General features: G+C 38.0%; 2 protein-coding genes across 3 annotated transcripts in view; one reads left to right on the top strand and one right to left on the bottom strand.

The window, feature by feature from the left end:
• The window catches only part of LOC136260660 (uncharacterized), a 155,550-nt gene that overhangs the window by 36,633 nt on the left and 94,561 nt on the right, over nucleotides 1-24,356 (top strand). Inside the window, exons 2-4 of one of the 2 annotated variants that reach the window (XM_066054493.1) lie at nucleotides 4,024-4,099; nucleotides 4,152-4,457; nucleotides 23,322-23,585. In XM_066054493.1, coding sequence (XP_065910565.1) covers nucleotides 4,039-4,099; nucleotides 4,152-4,457; nucleotides 23,322-23,585 — 631 coding nt within the window. In that variant the 5' untranslated portion in view covers nucleotides 4,024-4,038. Of the gene's footprint in view, nucleotides 1-4,023; nucleotides 4,100-4,142; nucleotides 4,458-23,321; nucleotides 23,586-24,356 lie in introns of both variants that reach the window. The other variant, XM_066054486.1, reaches the window with a different exon arrangement.
• LOC136249402 (52 kDa repressor of the inhibitor of the protein kinase-like) lies at nucleotides 19,138-20,460 on the bottom strand. The gene has a single exon (XM_066041395.1). The coding sequence runs from the start codon at nucleotides 20,296-20,298 to the stop codon at nucleotides 19,387-19,389; it is 912 nt and encodes a 303-aa protein (XP_065897467.1). The 5' UTR covers nucleotides 20,299-20,460; the 3' UTR covers nucleotides 19,138-19,386.

The following is a 24,356-nucleotide window of genomic DNA, read 5'->3' as shown; positions in this document are numbered from 1 at the left end:
GTACTACTCCGATCCAGCTTGTTTCAGTGCTTTTTATTGCAGCGCTATAGACTGTCCTACTCTAATTTAATTCATTATACTTGTTAGATTATGTTATTGTGAGAATGTGAAGATGATCCTGCATGTAGGGCAGTTATACTGTACCAATGCTAGAAAAACTGTCTATCTATCTGTCTGCCGTCTTCATGGCACAGCAACCAATTTGTGTATTGACATGATACTTCCACGAAATTAAGTGCACAGTATCTAGCAACTCTTAAGTTTCTTATTACAAATCACTAAGTGCTTTCATGCATACTCTACAGCACCGTGAGACAGGAGCATTTAGTCAAAACTCTAAATTTCATGCATGACCACAAGTAAACAGTACATGGTGGTGAAGAAAGAAATTGGACACATAGGTAAGTCCATGATGCATGGTCTGTAGCTGCTTAGGTTGGCGAAAAGGCACATCTTGAGCCAAAGTTACATTCAACCGTGTAGATATCAAGGTCAAGTTATGCTTGACTGAAGGAATTAGTTGGTTAGTCAGCTAGTCAGTCTGTAGAAGATTCAGTAAATATTAATTTATAAGCTTCCACAGAAACACATTGGAATGGTTTGGGATCACTGCAAGCATTTTGATTTGATTATACCTAACAAATACTGCCAAGTTGCCATGACAGGAAAAAGAGACTAGCTTTTGGGTAACATTGTTGGCCAGAATAGCTCAAACCATCACGATCCCTACTATACAGTACTACCATACTATATCGTACGTAGTATAATTGAGTGTATATAAATTGTCCACTTATTGACAAAATTTCATAAACCAAGTGTGCGTGTCCATGGTCAGTATGCATCTGTTGTACAGAGCTTATGGTAAGAATTCTCTGTTGTCCTGCCACAATGTCCTGGCAAACTAAAATTGGCCGGACAGTTGCCAAAATTGACTGGACATGTGGAAGATGAATGCCCAATATGTCCACTGTAGCCATAGCAAATGAACATTGTAGTAGTAAGATGTCACATGCCTTACTGCAGCTGTTATGTGGTTACAGTACACTAGAGGGTTGGCAATGGTACATTTATGGTCACTCCCTTAGTTTTGTAAGACTTGTATAATATCTCCTGGCAACCGAATGACTGTTATTATTGATAGCATGCCAGCTCAGCCCTTAGGCTCCTTCCTTGTGCTTTGATGGGACACTATGTCTGGACAAATTGCATTTTGGTCAGACATCTATGCAATTGGACCGGATTTTGTCCAGTGTTCAGACGTTATCATAAGCTCTGGTTGTATTACTTAGCATGTACATTGTTAAACTACGATGTCTGGTTATCAGGATGAATCTAATAACTATCTTAATGCAGTTAATATGTGTTTTATATACACATTAATGTTTTATAGAATGATAATGATTGCTTTAATGGATAAAGAAAAGAGCCTGACTTAAAGTTGCAGTATACTTTAAAATGCATGGGCAAGACAAATTACAAAACCTGCTTTTACAATACAAAAGCAGGGATAAATAATTTCAACAACTGTGTTGTGGTAGCTAGGGACCCGCCGATTATGCTGGCATAATTATGAGCATAATAGGTGCCTGAAAGCATTGACCATAATGCTAGCATAATAGGAAGAATAGCTGAGCCATACTATAAATCCTTGATGGTCAAAGTATATATCACAGAAAAAGATCGATATACTCTAATAAAACAGTCAATAACTGTAATAGAACAATCAGGCAGCTGACTGTTTTATTAGAGTATATCGATCTTTTCTGTCATACATTTTGAAGAGGAGCACAATAGGAAAAATGTTTGGGCGGTGCAGCATAGCATAATAAGTAAAAATTTGAGCATGATAGGTGGGTGCCTAGTGGTAGCAATACAATTATTTGTACTTGTTTGATTTTACTGCAGAATAACAACTGTTTTGGGTGTGTGGTCCATGACAGAGCAATGTTTTACAAAAAAAAACATGCTGCCAAAAACCATACTAACAGTCATTGGATTCTTATTGTAATTTCAGTACAAGTAACCAAACAACTTAAATATCTAGGTCCTGTGGAAGCAATTTTTGAACAACTATTTGTTAAGACATTTTATTGTACTTTTTGTAGTTTCTTAAAGTGAACAATGCTCTTTGAAGGCTTGTATCTCCATCACTGGGAAGAAAAACACCAAAAACACTTCCACAGGCCCTAATAAGTCAGTACACATGATATTGTGTCGTGTGCCCAAGTACAGCTAGTGCGGACACATGACAGACAAGTATGTATTTTACAGGAACCAAGAAAACACTATTTTCATGCATTTGTAACTCAATAGTGTATGATTGGAAATTAACTAGTTTTGCTGCGGTAATTCCCTCAGGGTAGGGCACCTCCTATTCCAAATGTGAGTTGAATTTGCCCAGCCATCACCGAGATATGTACCTTCAACTTATTTCCTTTGTATTTTTCTTCATCTGCTTCTTATTTCTTCTTTTCACTCCACTTGCTATACATGGTTTAGTTGACTGACTTCAAATGTGGAGGGCAGTAAGAGTGTAATGCAGCATGTTTACAGCCCAATTTTCATAGAGGTAAGTAAAACTACGAACAATAGAGAAGTTGAAAATTGCAAAAGTGATTTGTTGTCACACTTACAGGGTAATCTGCTTGATAGAATAACTTGAAAATCTATCTGTACATGAAGTTCCTATCATAGTGCAAACCTTTTGTGCTTTGAAAGTACTGAGAGTATTAGCTAAGGAGATATAAAGCAAAATTAAACATGTGGAAAAAGTGTGATTGAGATACTCTAATAGAACAGTCACTGAGATGTAAAAAGTGTGCAAAAAATGGAAAAAATTCTCCATATTTTGAACCAGGGACATCCACACCTACAGTATATATATACCCCAGCCCTTACCACTCTGCCACTGCTGTCAGTTGCTCACCTCACTTAATTTCTACCTTATAAATGAAAGTTCTAGTTTAGTACATTAGAATATAACTCGAATCTATCAATGGAAATTCTATATGTGAAGTACTCAGAAAAATGTGTGTTCTATTAAAGTATTACAAAACTTATGAAAATAGCCTTATCGTGTGGCCAAGTACAGCCGGTGCAGGTGGGCTACATACTTGTTTTACGGAATCAAGTAAATGCCATTTTCATGTATTCATAGCTCAATACAGTGCTTGAGCGGTAATTGGTCATTTCTGCTGTGGAACTTCCTCTGGTGTCTCCCATTAATCGAATCTGCCTAACTATCTTCATTCCTTCAATATTCAGTTCTTCGTAAATACATAATTTTATAGCCACGCAGTCTTCAACAATTCCTGTAGTAAAAGGAAAACAAATTCAAAGGCAAGTTAAGAGGAAGTGTCAAGGCCAACCATATAGGCTGGCTTTGGAACTTGCAATTAAAAAAAGAAGTGATATCCACACAAAAACAGCCAAGCTGTGAAAAAAGGTGTGGCTTCTAAAAGCCTGGATAAAAAATTGTGAAATCAAAAGTGGTGGCCAAGAAATAGCTGCAATGACATTAATACTAATAAATTTTAATAATGGCTGTGTGCATTGTTAATTTTTTTTATTAGCATTAACATTATTGCAGCCATTTCTTGGCCACCACCTTTGATTCACAACGTTTTTCACTCAGGCTTTTTTAAGGCTGCACTTTTTGGCTTGTTTTGTGCAGATTTAATATGCAGTATCACTATGCCCTAGAAATGTCCATAGAGCCTACAGCTTTTGCTGCATTTGGCAGTGGGAAAACATGGTCATAACAGCTGGAGTATGAGCTGTGTTGCTACAAGTGCTCCATTGTTAGCTGCTTCTAACAAACTGTAGCTACACAAAAACAATTATATTATGAAGGGCTTCATGTTCACTTTAAACTTTTCAGACTGTTAGATTGGTATTATATATATAACCTTCTTGAAAAGTATTGATAGGCATTCAAAATTTTTAATTAATTGCCTGTGACTATACCGTAACCTTAAGAATATTTTTCATCTGATAACATTACCCTGAACATTATGTTGCTAGGTATACAATCCAGATATGTTCCAGATCCTGTTACAAATACTGATCACTAGTCACATAGTAACATCACAATCACCAGGTGAGTGTATTAACACAGCAGAAGTGTATGTGATTAGTTGAAGACTCTACAGTGATATTACTGTCTCCTCAAAATGTATCAGTGTGTGAAGGAGAAACAGCAAATTTTAGTTGTTTAGTGATGTGGCCTGATGGATTAACACCTGGTGGTGCTACATGGTTTACTAATAATGGTAATAATGATGCTAGTACAGAACCAGGTCTCATTATAACTAATGATTATGATGGACGTCTTGCTCCAACTAATATTACAAATATATTGATAGTGACTAATGTGAGCAGCAGTAATAATGGATCAGATTATGTGTGTGTACAAGGATTAAATGAAAGAAGTGCTGCAGTATACCTGACCGTGTTTGGTGAGTTGCTGTGGCACTACATTAGTGTGGAGGTCCCGGGTTCAAATCCACGGGTTTTTCCAAGGTGTTTGTGCAAACTTTTTTTATCATTTTAATTAACTGTTCTATTAGAATACATTGTGGTGGCTGTAGCTTTACTACTACTTGCCTAACTTTTACTCTTGTTTCTTTCAAACCACAAAAGTTTGCATAATAAAAATTTTAATGTCTAGCCAACATCTTTTAAGTTATTTCTTTCAGCAGTTATTATATCACTATCGTTATACATGTAACAATGCACAAATGCACAGGTAAATTAGTAATCTTCCATGATGGCAGGTTAAGTTTTCACCATAAACATTCAGTATACAGTAGCTACATGAATGCACTATTATTGCTGTCAAAATTAATTAGAGTTAAGTGGATTGCTTTTGCTGGCTGCTTTTTCCAAGCTCAGTGCTGAGCTGTACCAGTAGTTTGAGGCTTTGATGGAGTTCTGGCCAACCTGGAAATGGTTAGATCCCACTAAGTCTGATGTGAATCTGATTAACATTCACAGAGTTATGGATAATTTTTTGTATAAAAGACCAATTTTTGTCATGACTTCATAGAAAACTGCTTACAGGTATGTGAATAACTTTAAAATCAATTTTTAGTATATATGTGCTGTATATGGATAACCATTATTATGTAGTCCAAACCTTTTTGAATAGCTACAGAGTTTCAAGGAGAAATCCAGCCCAGTGTAAAATTGTGGGTTGAAATATTCTAATAGGATAATTTAAGAAATACATGAAAACTTGTCCTGGATTCAAACTGGGACCTTCAAACCTCGAAACTTTTACCACTGAACAACTATAGTTAGCTGTTCAGGTTATTTAATTACCTTACAGTACACCTTACAGTACAAAGGAAATTTCTAGTTTACAATTTCATAGATCTATGTCTACCAATGGAATTTTTTTCTATGTATGTTGTAGTAGAAGTCCTCAAACGATATGCTGTATTGCAAAACTACTATTGAATAGTCAAATAAATTTTAATACGCAATTTGTAACTGATGTGTTTAATAATCATCATTATGAGAAGAAAGTTGGTAAAAGCAGCATATGAGGCCCCCAAAGCAGCATATAAGGCCCCCAAAGTCAGCATATGACAGACTTGGGGACCTTATAAAATCATACAAAATCTATGCAAAAATGTTAAAAGGCTATGACATTTCAAAATTCTGAGTGAATAGATTGTAAAATCAAGAAACTGCTGCAATGGCATTAATTTTGGCAATTTCAGTAATGCACCTTTAATAATGTATTCCACTCGTACATATTTGCAAGTGCAATCAAGACACACAGTAGTGTGTTGTATGGCCAAGAAAGCCGGCGCGCCACACAGTGAATATATTTGCAGGAAGAAAGAAAACGCAGTTTTCATGCATACATAGCTCCATGCTCCCTTCTCGAATTGAAATCATTTTTATACTGCAAATGCCCTCCACCTTCAGGACTCCACATACCAAATTTGATTGAGCAAGATTGCTTAACGAAATTGTGAAATATAAGCCTTCAGAATTTGGCTTAATTTCTTTGTTTTTTTCTTCATTGAGGTGACTCGGGGGCTTAGATTATTCTTTTTGCATGCTTTATTACAAAAACCATTATAAAATGCAAATGTGTAGCTCAATTGTCTTGAGTTTTGGTACAATTTAGAACTATTGCAACACAATCATGTACCAAGTGTGGTTCAAATCTGATTAATATTCATAGAGCTATTGACGATTGTTTGCGTCAAAAAAGGCTGACTTGTTACGCCTACAGGGTAAATCACTTATCAGAATAACTTAAAAATCGGCATGCGTATAGGTTCACCATCATAGCTCAAACCTTTTGTGGTTTAAAAGAAATTGCATTGATAGCTACAGAGTTACAAGGCAAAATCCAAACAACTTTAAACCGTGCTGTTGAAATACTCTAATAGAACAGTCACTGTGAGGTAGAAAAAGTGCATAAAAATGTCGGAAAAAGTTACTGACCATCGTTCAAACCAGGGACCTCCATATTGAACACCCAAATCCTTAACCACTGAGCCGCTGCTATCATGGCTGATCACCTTACTTTATTTCTACTTTATACTGTAAATGAAAATTCTAGCTAAAATCTACTCAACAGTCAAGTTCATAATTTCATAGATCTACATTGTACCAATGGAAAATCTACTGTAGATCATTCTAGAACATTCTACAAAATTATGAAAAAGTAGCCGTGTCATGCGGCCAAGTGCAGCCAGTGTGGGTGGGCGACATACTCGTTTTACGGAACCAGGAAACGCTGTTTTCTTGCATCAATTGCAGCCTCTTTACAGGTGAGACCCGGCCTTTGTGACGTAACAGCTACTGTAATAATTAGGATGGAGCTCGTGTAGACATTTATGCTTCAGGATTCTGGGAAGGTAAGCAAACATCTGATGGGGTTTTTTTTGATGACAAATTTAAGGCTATTGCGCCCTTGTATCGTGGTACCCAAGTATTCTCACCTTAGTTTATCGACGTTTTGAACATGAGAAACAACGGAAGTATGAACAACGAAATTGAGACAGGTTCTTTTACCCCACTTGTATTTTCAATGTTAAGGTCTTGCTGCTGTACTGCTCAGTGCTGTATTTTACAAAAGACTTGCTTTCCTTGTCTCTCTTCTGAAGGAGTAGTGTCATATAGTTCCGTGATGTCAGGGTGGTGGAAAGGGGTGCTGGTAACCCTGAGAATAACAATAAATATCTAAGTAAAAAACTTTCATGTATCCATAGCTCCATAGTGCTTGAATAATATAACTAACCATTTCTGCAGCGGAAGCTTCCTCATGGTAGGGTATTTCCCATTCCTAGTTTGAGTCGAATCTGCCCAGCCTTATCAGGTATATGCACCATCAAAATCATCTTGTTTCAGTTCTTCATATAGTCACACAGTCTTCAATGATTCCTGTAGTAAAGGGGAAAAAAGTTAAAAGGCATTATCATGGTCAACTGTAGGCTGGCTTTGGAACTGGCAATTACAAAATGAAGTGATTTCCACAAAAAAAACAACAGCCAAGCTGTTAAAAAAGGTGCGGCTTTTAAAAGCCTGGGTGAAAAAAGTTGTGAAATCAAAGATGGCAGCCAACAAATGTCTGCAGAGATGTTAATGCTAATGAAATTTAATAATGACTGTGTGCAGTGTTAAAATTCGTTAGTATTAACATTATTGCAGCCATATGTTGGCCACCATCTTTGATCTCACAACTTTTTTTCACCCACCTTTTTAATTTTTCCAGCTTGACTGTTTTTGTGTGGATACTGTAGTTATTAACAAAAAGATGTCTAGCTACATGGGATATATATAACCAGAACAATTATTGCAAAATTGTTTCAGCCATTTCTAAGATATGTACTTATGTACAAGCCACCAAAGTCTCTTTTTTTTCTTTTTTACTACTTTATTTTGCAGACTTTGCAAAATTCACCATAAAACACAAATGTGCATTTTAATCAAGCTGACATTTGGCACACTTAATAGGGGTGAACCCAGGATTTGGAAAGGGGGGTTGGGGGCACCAGGGTAGTATTGACTAGTAGGTACAGTACTGCTTAAAATAGCTAAAGCTTCTGGGGGGCCACAGCCCCCCAGACCCCTTGCTGTCAGAGGTTCTATACTATGGTCAGCCCCCCCTCACATCAACCACTTCCTCCACCACTGGACATGGGGATTTAAAATGTCTACTAGTATATCTGCAGGTGCAGGCAACTTCCCTTGTTTCCCTACTTTTTATTTCTATGATTCCTAATCAAACTTATAATTCCTAATTTTTCCTTATACTAGTTTGTTTATTACTTTTTTGTACTGTTACTTACTGCATCAAAAGAAAGAATGACGCCAGGGTTAATGTTTGATGTTTGCCCAAACATGCACCCCAGCTATCAATTACTCACTCAAAAGTGATGTGGCCATTACGCTTTGCTTTCATCTATGTTCTAGTGTGGTGTGACCACCCCTTCACTTTCAGGAAAGATCTGGTGACTCTAGCATTTCAGACTGGAATGTAATTAATGGTAGAGAAATGACTGTGCATAATTAGATTGCATCATTAATTTGATATGATATTTATGGCCTACTTTATTCCACGGACTGGACTGGACTCGCGGACTGAGCTGGTGACAGCTTTTAAACAATAATCCAGGAATTATCCATCTCTTGCAACACTGGAGACACCACTATCGAGCTACAACTGTGCTGCTGCTGGCTCTTCCTTACAAGTCATGACACTAGCACATGCACTAATTAATTAGAATACACTTACGATACATGTGGATACAGCGTGATAGAGGCTATTCTTGTAGCGTAGATGTTTTCCTTTGTTGTTTTAACACTAGTGTTACAGCTGTAGAGATGAGCCAGTAATTATTCTTAGTAGGTAGCTAGGTGGCACCACCAGGCGAAATGATGGGGCTATGCAAATAATCTGGCTCATCACTACAACCCTAATGCTAGTGTTAAGTACTGAAGCAACAAAGGAAAACATGTACGCTACAACAATAGCCCCTGTCACACTTTATCACTGCGAGTACACGTGTATCATAAGTGTATTCTAATTAATTAGTGCATGCGCTAGTGTCATCTGACTAGTAAGGAAGAGCAGTACCAGCAGTTATAGCTCAATAGTGGTGTCTCCAGTGTTGCAAGAGATGGATAATGCCTGGATTATTGTTTAATGCTGTTTCCAGCTCAGTCCACGAGTCCATTCCAGTCCAGTCCGCGAGTCCAGTCCAGTCCGTGGAATAAAGTAGGCCGATATTTATAGCTGCTCTATCTGTAGAAGGCTCGAGAAAGTGAGACAGAAGCCATAGTTTGCTGCATGTTAAATTAACTAAAGTAGATATTCGCATCACTGAATGAGCAGGCAAGCAATAAAATTGGATGCACCAGTTTTTGGTAAGTTCATACAAATGCTTAATGCTGAAGCCACCAGACTCTTCCTGCAGGTGAAGGGGTGGCCACATCATATATGTTCAGCCCATTATACAGCACTACAAACAAAGAACGTAAGGAATGGAACCTCTCCAGTCACCACTTAAAAATATGAACCATTTGTGAGCCCCAACTACTTGAAAGTTTTTTTTCTCCAACTAAGTTACTTAAAATTAAAGTGGCCATTACACTTTGCTTTCACCTATTTCAGCCCGTTACACAACATTACAAATGAAGAACGATACAAGAAGCATCTCTGCAATCAATCCAGTCACTACAGAAAATAGTCAACACTGCCACAGGGAAGCCGCACCATGTTGTGATGAATCGACACCTTGTGTTGTCAGCGAAAAGAACTGGAACACAAAGGAGGACAAAGGCAAGTTCATGATGAATGTATTGTATGTAGTGTGGTTGGCAAAAAGGCATATCTTGGGATGAAGTGATGTTGGACAGTGAAGAAATCAAGCCTGTAACCTTGTCCTTTGATGAGTTATGCTTGGCTAGAGGCATCAGTTAGTTAGTTAGTTGGTTAGTTAGTTAGTTACATTGTAGTTAATCAGTCAGCATAAAATTATGTTTGATAGAAAAATTTTTAAATTCCATAAAATTTTTTGGAAGGGTTTGGGGTTAGTCTGAAGACATTTTTGGGCTTGGTTGTACGTAACCAATGCTATCATGAAGGGAAATTGAGGCTGGTTTTAGGGTGGTATTTTTGGCTGGAAAAGCCCAGTTCATCATGATCCCTAATATACAGTACTACAATCAAGCTTATGCATTTCTGCTATTTTAATGGACTTTCTGCCATTTACATTGTATAGCTAACTATGTAACTAAATGATTTACTGACTGGCTAACTGACTGACACCTTCAACAGGGCCAGAGCCCACAAAATTTTGAAAGGTTAGGCCATCTACATAAGGTGGAAGTATTAGATAATATAATGCATACTGGTTATGGATCTAATGTGATATTCAAGTCTGAGATTGTGTTTTTTTATGTGAGACGCACTGTGCATGAAAAAACACATGCAGCATGCATAACCAGTAGGGTCAGGGTATCTGGGGGCATGCTTTCCTAGAAAAATCTTTTAAAAAATAGATGCTCTGAAAGCACCATTTTTTGTAGAAAGTCTCTTTCTGCTTTCAATTTTGTGCTATGACTATCAATGTTTTGTTCAAAATTCCACAGGAAACTCTGAAAGTGAAATCTATGAGATTAGATATGGAAACAATTTTGATTGACAATTATGTAACCAAAACTTTGAAAGTAGATTTATGAAAATCAGTTACTACATCAAGGGCAGATTTAGGGGGGTGCTTGGGGTGCTGAAGCACCCACCCTCCAAAATTTTACCATGTGCAAGCTAGGAAGCTTCTAGAAGTTGCAGTATAGATGCAAGTGCATCTTATACGTATGCATGGGCAATGACGAAGGGAGAATGGCTAATCTTTACTTAGAAGTACGTACTAAGAGGGGTTCAAATTATACTTTTGGTGTGAGACTTAACCTAAAGCTGCTAAAAATCGAAATACTCTAATAGAACAGTCAACTACTCTAATAGAACATCCATGCATCATAATGTTTTTTTCAAGAAGTTGCCAGTGTGTTTTCTTGACCTGTGCACTGCTATCTTACCATTGCTCCAAACATCCTGCCATATGGTGATGGGGCCATATAGTTGTAAAAGAATAGTAACAGAACAGTCTGTGACTATATATTTTACAAAGTTGAAGTTATTTTTGTGTACATTTTAAATCTCTGCAGTGACCTTAAGATCAAATCCTGTGTATGTCTTTGACAATCCACTATTATGCATTGCCTTATAATCCAATAGCATTTAAATGTGTAGTTCTGTTTTTCTAAAATTGCTTACAACTGAACTCATCTATCTTGTACCCCCACAATCTTTCAGTACAATAGAGTATGTGGTTAAAAATTGCTTCCAGATTCAATCTTGTGATAGCTATAGTCCATAAATTTCCTGAAGAAGCATCACCCCAGACCCCCTAGCTGGAAAATTCTATGTATGCGTACTCTACACACTACATGGTGAGTGTATACTTGCCCTCTTAAGCCTTCTCTTCATTGTTACTGTTTGGACATTGTAGTTTGAGCCATGAGACTGTAAAGCACACTAGCTATACCTTAAGCCAAGCAATACACTAAATTTAGCGATCTTGTATATTGATGAATTTACTATATAAATTTTATTAATTCGTGAATTGATGTATTCAATTATAATTAGCAAAAACCAAACTCTAAAATTGTTAAATTTAATGTACCGCTAAATTAGTTGTTGCTTTTCTTAGCCAACCAACCATTATGTTAGCACCTCCCCTTCTAGATCCGCCCCTGCTACATGGCTACTTGATAGATATAGCTGCATTCCATTTAATCATGTTTGAAGGAAGTGAATTGTTGTGTAAGTATAAAGCTGTATAATATGCAGCTATAAAGTTATCCATCCAGGTGATGCTTGTATTCTATTAGAATGGCTAGCTGTAGCTCTGTTAGAGTATCTTAATTAATTTACAAGCTTAGCTGAAAAATACTTCATCCATCAACCCTGACCTTCAAGCAAGTGTATCAACTAAATTGCATGAGCTCAAGTTGTGCCTTTTCATGTACCACAGGAGACAACCATTCTGATCAATCAGCTATCTAAGTACCAGTGGAGTAGTGCTATTAAAGCTAAATTATTAACAATGAAAAGAAAACATGGAAATTATAACAGTGTACAGTACATATTATTTATTTATTATTATTATTTAGTTCTGAAAAAGCAAAGCTTATAATACCACACATTACAATATCAAGACACACGATAGTGTGTCGTGCGGCCCAAGAAGCCGGCGCGCCACACCGTGAGTATATTAACAGGAAGAAAGAAAACGCAATTTTCACACCTATGTAGCTCTGTGATCCCTTATCCGATTGGAACCAAATTTGCTGGAGACGTGCCGCCCAGTTAGGGTAGTCTACATACCAAATTTGAAGAAAATCGCTCTAGCCATTTCCGAGATACGAGCGAACAAAATTTCGCTTTAATTTCTTCGTTTTTTTCTTCTTCTTCTTCTTCATCTTCTTCATTTCGCACACTTCGCAAAATCCACCATAAAACACGAATTCGTGCTCGGATTTGGCTGAAATTTGGCACACTTAAAGGGCTCATTAAGGCAGATCTCCGTACCAACTTTGGTAGGAATCCGATGAACATTCACAGAGTTATGACCGATTATTTGCGTAAAATAAGGTCGAAGGTCTGTCACGCCTACAGGGTAAACGCCTTGGAGGAATCAGTTGAAAATTGATATGTAGATGGAGCAACCATCGTAGGAGTGCCTTTTTGTGGTTTGAAACGAATCGGGATAAAGACCACGGAGATATGACACGAAACCCAACCTGTGTCAAAATTACGCGATCGATTTTTATGAATAAAAAAAACTATTAGTTTTCGTGTCTACCAGGCAAACCGCTTAGAGCAACGAGCTGAAAATCAGTATGTAGCTGGAATAATCATCATAGAAAGTACTTGCAGTAGTACAGAAGAATCAGATTACAAATCACTGAGTTATGATTCGAAAGGCAACTACGTGCAGCAATTGCGAGATCGAGATACTCTAATAGAACAGTCACCATAATAAAGCATTCAGCTGCATTTATAATTTACTCAGTTATATTACATTGTAAATTATTCTGTATGGAATTCAGCTACAAACAAGTCACCCTGTAGTCAGATCAGCTAGAAGAAGGTACCTAATAGAGAGTTCAGCTACAAATAAGCCATCATGTAGAGAGTTCAGCTCAAATAAATCACCCTGTAGAGAATTCAGCTACAAACAAATTGCCCTGTAGAGAGATCAGCTAGAAGAAGTTACCTTGTAGAGAGTTCAGTTACAAAGAAACAATCATGCAAAGAGTTTAGCTACAAACAAATCACCCAGTAGAAAGTTCCGCTATTAACAGATCACACTGTAGAGAGTTCAGTTAGAAACAAGTCATCCTGTAGATAGATCAGCTAGAAGAAGTCACTTTGTAGAGAGTTCAGCTACAAAGAAACCACCATGTAAAAGAGTTCAGCTGCAAACAAATCACCTGTAGAGAATTCAACTACAAACAAATCACCCTGTAGAAAGATCAGCTAGAAGAAGTTCCCTTGTAGAGAGTTCAGCTACAAACAAATCACCCTGTAGAAAGTTCAGCTACAAACAAGTCACCCTGTAGAGAGATCAGCTAGAAAAAAGTCATCCTGTAGAGAGTTCAGCTAGAAGAAGTTACGTTGTACAGAGTTCAGCTACAAAGAAACTACCATGTAGAGAGTTCAGCTGCAAATAAATCGCCCTGTAGAGAATTCAGCTACAAACAAATCACCCTGTAGAAAGATCAGCTAGAAAAAGTTACCTTGTAGAGAGTTCAGCTACAAACAAATCACCCTGTAGAGAGTTCAGCTACAAAGAAACTACCATATAGAGAGTTCAGCTGCAAACAAATCGCCCTGTAGAGAATTCAGCTACAAACAAATCACACTGTAGAAAAGTAGATCAGCTAGAAGAAGTTACCTTGTAGAGAGTTCAGCTACAAACAATTCACCCTGTAGAGAGTTCAGCTACAAAGAAGTCATCATGTAGAGAGTTCAGCTAGAAGAAGTTACATTGTAGAGAGTTCAGCTACAAAGAAACTACCATGTAGAGAGTTCAGCTGCAAACAAATCGCCCTGTAGAGAATTCAGCTACAAACAAATTGCCCTGTAAAAAGATCAGCTAGAAGAAGTTACCTTATAGAGAGTTCAGCTACAAACAAATCACCCTGTAGAGAGTTCAGCTAGAAACAAGCCACCCGTAGAGAGTTCAGCTAGAATAAGTTACACTGTAGAGAGTTCGGCTACAAAGAAACTACCATGTAGAGAGTTCAGCTGCAAACAAATCGCCTGTAGAGAAGTCAGCTACAAACAAATCACCCTGTAGAAAGATCAGCTAGAAGAAGTTACCTTGTAGAGAGTTCAGCTACAAACAAATCACCCTTAGGAGAGTTCAGCTACAAACAAGTCACCCTGTAGAGAGATCAGCTAGAAACAAGTCATCCTGTAGAGAGTTCAGCTAGAAGAAGTTACATTGTAGAGAGTTCAGCTACACAGAAACTACCATGTAGAGAGTTCAGCTGCAAGCAAATCTCCCTGTAAAGAATTCAGCTACAAACAAATCACCCTGTAAAAAGATCAGCTAGAAGAAGTTACCTTGTAGAGAGTTCAGCTACAAACAAATCACCCTGTAGAGAGTTCAGCTAGAAGAAGTTACATTGTAGAGAATTCAGCTACAAAGAAACTACCATGTAGAGAGTTCAGCTGCAAACAAATCGCCCTGTAGAGAATTCAGCTACAAACAAATCACCCTGTAGAAAGTTCAGCTACAAACAAGTCACCCTGTAGAGAGATCAGCTAGAAACAAGTCATCCTGTAGAGAGTTCAGCTAGAAGAAGTTACGTTGTAGAGAGTTCAGCTACAAAGAAACTACCATGTAGAGAGTTCAGCTGCAAATAAATCACCCTGTGGAGAATTCAGCTGCAAACAAATCACCCCGTAGAAAGATCAGCTAGAAGACGTTACCTTGTAGAGAGTTCAGCTACAAAAAGATCACCCTGTAGAGAGTTCAGCTACAAAGAAACTACCATATAGAGAGTTCAGCTGCAAACAAATCGCCCTGTAGAGAATTCAGCTACAAACAAATTACCCTGTAGAAAGGTCAGCTAGAAGAAGTTACCTTGTAGAGAGTTCAGCTACAAACAAATCACCCTGTAGAGAGTTCAGCTAGAAACATGTCACCCTGTAGAGAGATCAGCTAGAAACAAGCCACCCATAGAGAGTTCAGCTAGAAGAAGTTACATTGTAGAGAGTTCAGCTACAAAGAAGCTACCATGTAGAGAGTTCAGCTGCAAACAAATCGCCCTGTAGAGAATTCAGCTACAAACAAATCACCCTGTAGAAAGGTCAGCTAGAAGAAGTTACCTTATAGAGAGTTCAGCTACAAACAAATCACCCTGTAGAGAGTTCAGCTACAAACAAGTCACCATGTAGAGAGTTCAGCTAGAAGAAGTTACATTGTAGAGAGTTCAGCTACAAAGAAACTACCATGTAGAGAGTTCAGCTGCAAACAAATCGCCCTGTAGAGAATTCAGCTACAAACAAATTACCCTGTAAAAAGATCAGCTAGAAGAAGTTACCTTGTAGAGAGTTCAGCTACAAACAAATCACCCTGTAGAGAGTTCAGCTAGAAAAAAGTCACCCTGTAGAGAGATCAATTAGAAACAAGCCACCCGTAGAGAGTTCAGCTAGAATAAGTTACACTGTAGAGAGTTCGGCTACAAAGAAACTACCATGTAGAGAGTTCAGCTGCAAACAAATTGCCCTGTAGAGAATTCAGCTACAAACAAATCACCCTGTAGAAAGATCAGCTAGAAGAAGTTACATTGTAGAGAGTTCAGCTACAAACAAATCACCCTGTAGAGAGTTCAGCTACAAACAAGTCACCTTGTAGAGAGATCAGCTAGAAACAAGCCACTCGTAGAAAGTTTAGCTAGAAGAAGTTACATTGTAGAGAGTTCAGCAGTTTAGCTGCAAACAAATCGCCCTGTAGAGAATTCAGCTACAAACAAATCACCCTGTAGAAAGATCAGCTAGAAGAAGTTACCTTGTAGAGAGTTCAGCTACAAACAAATCACCCTGTAGAGAGTTCAGTTACAAACAAGTCATCCAGTAGAGGGATCAGCTAGAAGGATCACTTTGCAGAGAGGTCAGCTACAAAGAAATCACCCTGCTTCATCTTTTCTTCTTCCTGTAGTAAAGAAAAAAATGACAGGTTAAAAAGCCCTAAAGCCGGCCATAGGCTGGCTTTGGGGTATACAAATACAAAAAGAAGTGAAATCTAATCCAAAACAGCCAAGCTGTAAAAAAAGAGTGCGGCCCTGAGAAAGGCTATGGTGAAAAAAGATGTGAAATCCAAGGTGGCGGCCAAGAAATGGCTGTGATGGTAGGTTAATGGTAAAAATTTTAATAACAACAATTCAGTGAATTTGGTGCCGCTTGGTCTTGGCACAAAATTCACTTGAATTGTCGTTGTTAAAATTTTTACCATTAACCTACCATCACAGCCATTTCTTGGCCGCCACCTTGGATTTCACATCTTTTTTCACCATAGCCTTTCTCAGGGCCGCACTCTTTTTTTACAGCTTGGCTGTTTTGGATTAGATAGTAAATCTACGGTCTGTCTAATGTACATCCAGCAAAGTTTTAAAGAACTAATGTTAGTGACCATAACAATGTCAGATGGTAAAGAATTCCAATCATTTGTTACTCTTGCAGCAAAACTATGAGGTTTCAGTAACTTCAGTCCATTCAATCTTGTATAGCAGGTGTTGTATTGAAAAACTAATCAATTGGTACATCCACAAGTCTGTGCAATATCTTATACGTCATAATCATATCCATCCTCAACCTTCTATAATGCAATGAGGACAGGTTTTAATATTTCAGTCTGTCAGAATAAGTCAGGTGTGCAAGATTAGGTGACAATCTAGTAACTTTTCTTTGAACAGCTTCCAGTGCTCTGATATCTTTAAGAAGATGAGGTTGCCAAACAACACATATGTGACCGGCTGAGTAAAAACCGGCACATTCATTGAATTCCATTTTATTACATCTCTGTAATCTATGGAGCAAAAGCACTTGACAGTTGTAACAGTGATAAACTCCATCTGTACAGCAACAATTACAGGAAATAAATTACAGGCGCTTAGATAATCAATAAAAAATTGAAACGATTGAAACAACCTACGAAGAAACGATTGAAACAACCTACGAAGAAACGATTGAAACAACCTACGAAGAAACGATTGAAACAACCTACGAGGATGGTACTTGGCTCACTCTGTGCACCATGAACTGGCAAATCAGTCAAGGTATAGTGCGTTCCCTATACTCCTCCATGTTGACAAAGAAGAAGGCCATTCAAACTACAAAATGACAATGCTGAACACCGTTTTTACTGCATCATAAACAAGCGCCCATATCTCACGTATCCTTTGCTGTGCGAACACAAAATAAAGATTTTCTTACTCTCCTCCATGAATATGCTTTATCGATTTGAGCTTAATTTCAGAACACGATTAAAGCGTGCATAAAATTTTCATGTAGCATGCGTATTTTACCCAGTGTATTTCAATATGGTTTTATGGCAAAATAGAACTTTGCAAAACGACCGGTTTTTGCTCAGCGGGTCACAAATGCGGTCTTACGAGAGATGTGTTCAACAAACGTAAAGTGTGTGGAGAGAGTGCATGAAATGTACGATATACAATTCCAACCATTTTAGACGCTTTACGAATTGCATTATTGATGTGATGGGAAAATTTTAAATCGGTTGTAAATGTAACACCCAAATCAGACTCTTCAGTACACTGTTGGATTATAGAAACGTCAACGTCTGTAGATAATGAGTATTGTCTATTTGAACCATTGCCAATATAGTCATATGTGACCGTCTCAGTGAAAACCTGTCTAGTTCGCACAAGCATGCGTATTGAGAAAATTGTAATTTAAAAATAATTTGTAAAATTACACATGCTACAAGAAAATATGCAAGTTTTTATCGGGCCAGTACTCAAAGAAGGAAGATTCAAATTGATTACAACTATATACCATCTTATTCGCCTGTTCATGGAGAGTTCGAACATCTTTGTTTCATTTTTGTAGCTTCAACGGTATGGGTGTCATGTGCGTTTGTTTACGATGTGGTAAATGTAAACAAGGTCGTCATCATTTCTTCTAACAAACCGCCTTTAAACGCCTATGCGTAAGTGACTGCAAGGCTAAAACTATACCTTGGTTGATCTGCCAATCCATGGTGAACATTGTAAGCCAAATTCAAACTTTGTAGACTAATCCAAACGGAAGATATAGCTGCGAATGCAAGCGCCTGTAGTTTATTTTTAGTATAGTCACTCTACAAATCGATTTCCTTGTTCTTCCTACTTTCTAGCACTGTAATTTCAAAACTATACACCACAGAAGGCTGCAATTTTGGTAATCCATTCCTTGGACACTGCAGATAATGGTGAGTGAATAAAATGTTTTTTAATTGTGCGAACTAGACGGGTTTTCGCTGAGACGGTCACATATATTTGCATTTGTCAATGTTCACAGATGAATGCCAAGTTACACACCAGTTCATAAAATTATCCAAATCAGTCTGCAGCAAAGTCCAGTCAGATAGTGAACAATATAATTTGGTGTCATCAGCAAATTCCCACAGATAACATCAGGCAGGTCATTCATATAAATTGCGTATAAAAAGTATATGGCCCAAGACACTGCCCTGAGGAAAACCACTGATTACAGGAGACCAGGAAGAAGCTAATCCTCTGACACAAACCCGTTGTCTGTGATTACTCAGGGCCGTAGGCAGACCTTTAGGTTGGTAGGTTCTTTTGAAGAAAAAGTGGACCTTTTAGTGTGACGCTGAGGGTGTGCGAAGCACACAAAACTAGTGGGGTCTGGGGGCATGCTCCCCCAGGAAATTAAAAAAAAATTCATGCTGAAAGACTGAATTTGAGCCACTAAAATAGCACAATTATTTACTAATTCTGCACCATAATTATGCATATGGTGTGATATGGTGAAAACTAGGGGGGTCTGGGGGCATGCCCCCCCAGGAAATTTTTTAAGGAATACATGCTAAAAGACTGAATTTGGTGACATTTCAGCCACTAAAATAGCACGATTTTTACTGATGTGTCAATTCTGTACCATATGCATTGCAACAAGGGACTATGTAGTTATACACATAATATTATCATGATAAAGAATTTGTACACTATAAAAGTGTTAATTGTTATCGCTATTAAACTGTAAGTGGTTTAAAAAAATGTTACAAGTGCCAAATCATAATAATAATTATGTGAATTTCAGGGCAGTGAATCCAGCTCGAGTCTACGTGGATGTTGTGTGGCAAAAGTATCTACTACACTGTCAAGATCTATTGGAGTGTCATAGTGTATATGCATTAATGCCAAATGGGAGAGCCGATCTTTTCCCATTGATGCCCTTAGAAAATTATTTAAACGCCTCAATCCACTTGCACTCCTCTCACATTCGTAGGATGTTACTGGAATGGTACAAGCAATCTGTAAAAGTACAAATATGTTGGGAAACATATCCTTGTCACACTCCTTTAGTGCTTCTCCAGCTGATGATGGTCTTTCTCTGGTTTTCTTACCAGTATAGCGATTTTTCCAACGCTTAAGTTCCATTTGGAATAGTTCTGGGGATGGAAGATCTGCACTGTATTTGGAAACAGCTGTTTCAAGGTTAATATTCTTTCTGCAAAGAATAGATGGCACAAGCCCTAACAGCATAATAGCAGTAACAGATGAATCACAGAACTGCTGGTCCAAGAAAGAAATTATGTGGTCCAGCAGTGGTATTGCTACATTCCTTTGAAAGTATTCACAAGGATTATCTGCTGCAGCATTGCTACGATGCTTCTGCCTAGAGGCAATGCGTGGCATTTGAATGGTGCAATCTACTTTTTCTGCAACTCTTTTGCTGTGTTCAAATATCTTAGCAAACCCAGAGTCAACATTTTTCCGCTCAAGGCTGTAAGTTTTGGTAATCTCTGTAATTTCTTCATGAGCTTCAATAATATCAAGTGTACGTTTCTGTAGCTTTACTGTGATACCAGCTAAGTGTGAGAGATATTGGTAAGTTGTAAGAAAGACTACAATAAATTCAAAGCTGATGATTCCTGCTAGCAGTTGTTGTGCATCACTACGGCTTGTTGTACCCCAATCTGAATAGGTGGTGCCATACTTTTCCATGTGCCGTTTGTAGCCGATCAGCTCCAAAGCCTCAGTAATGAACACATATGCCTGATAGAAGTGTTGATAAGCACTCTGCCGTTCTGCCCATCTGGTCCTGCAAACATCCAACAAGGGTTTTCTTCTTGTCTCATCAACCACATTTTGCCTTATAATGAGTTCTAAAACACCCATTCACTTTGGACTGTACAGAAAAAACTTACTGCAGCTTTGCATCCGATCAAGAACATTGCGTACTTGTGGTAATTTACAACTTTTGCTGATAACTAAATTAAGACAATGCTCGCAAAGCTGCAAATATCGAACGCAACCGTAGCATTCTGAAATCTTTGGCTAGTGCTGTGCTGTTTTGTGGCAAACAGTGCATAGCCTTGCGAGGAGATGCAGAGAAACCTGAAACACCAGGTAATCCAGGAAATTTTCTTGCTCTACTAAAATTGCTAGCTACAAATGATGATATATTAAGGAAACATCTGGAAACTCCTGCAATGAGAAATGCAACATACATCTCTCCTCAAAGTCAGAATGATTTGATTGAGGTTATAGGTGAGCAAATATTCCAAGGCATAGTAGATGATGTCAATGCATCTCCATTTTATGCTATTCTGGCAGATGAGGTAACATCCCACAATGTGGAGTACCTAGCTTTATGTGTCAGATTTTTTGATCATAAGCAGAATACAATCAGGGAAGAATTTTTGGCATTTCTGCCCTTAGTAAGAATAACAGGGGAGGCAATTTCTGCTGTCATATTAGGCTTCTTAAGTAAGAACCAAATTCCAGCATCAAACATGCGTGGTCAGGGGTATGATGGTGCTAGCAACATGGCTTCAGATTCGGTAGGTGTCCAAGCACGTATTAAGCAGGCAGCCCCATTAGCTATGTATGTACATTGCATCTACCTGAGATGTGATGGAGACATCCGGATGCTCAACATTATATTTGAAGCTATCAGCCAGTTCCATGCACTTTTGATGATACAAAGAATTTTCATGCTCCTTAGCCTTTTCACTTTTTTTGTTCCACGCATAGAATGGCTTGTTAACAAAGCTTCCTTTGGACAAATCAGTGCAGAAAATGGCACATATGATGCAGAATACTCCATCAACCTGCTCACTGTACACCATCCAAGGATGTAGTGAAAGCCATGCAGGTTTGAAACTGCGATTGCAACCACCAACATGCTGTGTTGGAAATGCATGGTCCTTGTGTGGAATTTTATGGTTTGTAAGCAATTCATACTAAGTCTTTTCAGCCACCGTCAGCGAGTGCACTGCAGCAGAAAAATCAGCAGGTGACGTAGCCTTAGAATAGATTATGCCAATGTCCATTTGGACAAGGCTTGGTGTTTTGCTAGGTTGTGGCACATCAGTTGCTTTCACCATTTGAGACTCAGAAGCTGATGATGATGCAGGGGTAAGTAGTGATGGTGGAGTATGGCTACTGGTAATATCTTCAACCGGATTTAAAATGACTTCCGTTCCTATAATAGATTAGAAGAATGATTTATTGTGAGCCATCAGTTTCATACTACGTATTACGTACTCATACTATACATTACACTGTATTTCTACTATACATGGTATACTGAGTTGATAATTTAATGACAATTAAAATTATTAGCACGATCTATTGTTTATATGTTGTGCATTGAATTACAGCATCCTGGAGTAATCAGTAACTGACAGTCTGTTGTATAGTAGATAACTGACAGGCACAAGCCACTCCACGTTTGCATGAGCACAGTAAAATCATTTTACACTCAAAACCGGGTAATTTAATACTTGCATTTACGAGAATTAGAATGTTTATCTACTATCTATTCACTATAGCAAGCTAGCTATATAGCTAGCTAGCTATATTACCAGAAGGTAAGGAGGGAGTAGAGCTGGTCAAAACATCTTCAGCGGAATCGTCGTCAGAATTACTATCAATTGCAATCACCTCTTCTTCAAATACCTTGCTCTTCTTCGCAAAAAGTTTATCTAGTCGCTGACAGGAAGAAGCTGACCGCTTCCTCTCACGCTCTTTCTGTTTCGCGCGTCCCATCACCGTTGTTTACATAAGGTATTAAATCACGTGTATAATGTAAAACCACAATCGATTGTTATCAGCTTTAGCGATTTGGGGATTAAGTACGTGGACTTTAAGGAATCGATTCCAGTTTGCTGTAGACTTATATGGACTTGGAATTGTGGACCTTTTTACTGAAATTGTGGACCTTTTTCCCAAGAGGGCGGTTCGTCCGAACCTACCAAACCCCCCTTGGCTATGGGCCTGTTACTTAAGAAATTTTGAATCCAATTAAGAATGTCTCCATTTACTCCATAAGCTTCAAGTTTGCAAATCAGTAGCTTGTGGGGAACTTTATCAAAGGCTTTCTGGAGATTCAGGTACAAAATATCAATATCTTTACCAACATCGAAACAGTCAGTCCAATGGTTTACCACTCTCAGTAATTGCAGTTCACAAGATCTTCCAGAACAAAATCCATATTGTACATCAGATAACAACAAATTTGGTTCTAGGTGTTCTATTAGGTGAGTTTTTATGATCGCTTCCAGCATTTTACATATCACAGATGTTAAACTCACCGGGCAGTAGTTGAAAATTTCTTTTTCTACAGCTGGAACCTATCTACTGAACACTTACTTGAGAGAGTTGGTACATTACCACTGTACCAAGTGTTTTCAGGTGTCTGTATTATGCATACATTTTATCTACTTTGTGTCCACTTCATGTCTCTTCTTATGCGAAAGTGTCAATTTGTAGGTTAATAGCTCAACGTACATGTATTGACAGCCAAATTCTCCTCAAAATTTAATGTTTGTGATTACTACTATCATGTAAGTGCATAAGTGCACTACAATTCCAAATAGTAATTCATTCTACGTGATAATTATGTGCACAGTACTTACAGCTGCTACATACTATTGCAATGCATTATTACTTGCACACTGTATGTTTTATGTTTATATTTGCAAATATTTCTTACCACATGTATGTATGTACACTGGAATTAGATCTGCCACCTACACCAACTATCACCTCAGTCCAACCATTGACCAGTACATCATTCACTATCAACTGGACATCATCAGATCCCAACTACAACTATACAGTAATATGGACTAACCTACATACTGGTGTGATGTACAACAGGACAGTTCCAGGGAATACAAACAGTTACACTGTAACAGGATTGAGTGGTGATGTAAACTATAATGTGAGTGTAGCTGCTGTGAACAGGTGTGGAATGAATACCAGTGATCCTGTTACTGTATATGGTGAGTACAAAAATTATATTATTGTTACAACCACAGTAAATAGCATACATAGCTATACAGTGAACACATAATCAAGACTCACAGTAGTGAGTCACACAGCCAAGGAAATTAGGGCACGCGACTACCATGAGTTATTTGTACAAACAACTAACTCTAATAGAATGCACACCTAAAACCTAACTTTAAACTTTAAAACAATTCTTTTGTAAAAAAAACTCGCGATACATCAAAACCTTTGGTATATTGTTATATAAGCATTTTACTAAGTAAGTAATCCTTTTTATATTTTAGTAACACCGCATGAATTTTGCTGAAAACATCGTATTTCTCTCCTCCTTCTCTTCGCATACTAGTTAGTGTGAGCCATCCATTTTTTTTACTCTTATATCTTACACTGTGATAGTTCCACAGCCTTGGATTTGCTATCACAAGTTCTTTGGCTAATTAAGTTTCTTCCGTACAAATGTTGGAACTCCACCTCTCTTGCGAGAGCCACCATAAGCAATTTTCTCAAAGTTTGATTCGTTCACTCTTGCGCTTCATGGGACAATCTTTGACATGTAATTAAACATATGGAGTAGTTTTGCTCGATTATGACCTGCCATTTTTCTGGGAAGTGGTGAGTTAATTTCCATAAGGACACCTCTAACTACAGTAGCGTTTATTTACAGTTGGTGAACTCGGTGCAAATTTGGCTGTAAGCGTCAACACTAGGTGAACATGATCTGAGTGTTAGTGAACTCAATCAACTTGTTATTGAATGTTCTATTC

The sequence above is a fragment of the Dysidea avara genome, chromosome 1 (assembly GCF_963678975.1).
Source record: "Dysidea avara chromosome 1, odDysAvar1.4, whole genome shotgun sequence".
Taxonomy (NCBI): Eukaryota; Metazoa; Porifera; class Demospongiae; order Dictyoceratida; family Dysideidae; genus Dysidea; species Dysidea avara.
The sequence above is the reverse complement of the archived record's forward strand: the minus strand, read 5'-3'. Positions and strand labels throughout refer to the sequence as shown.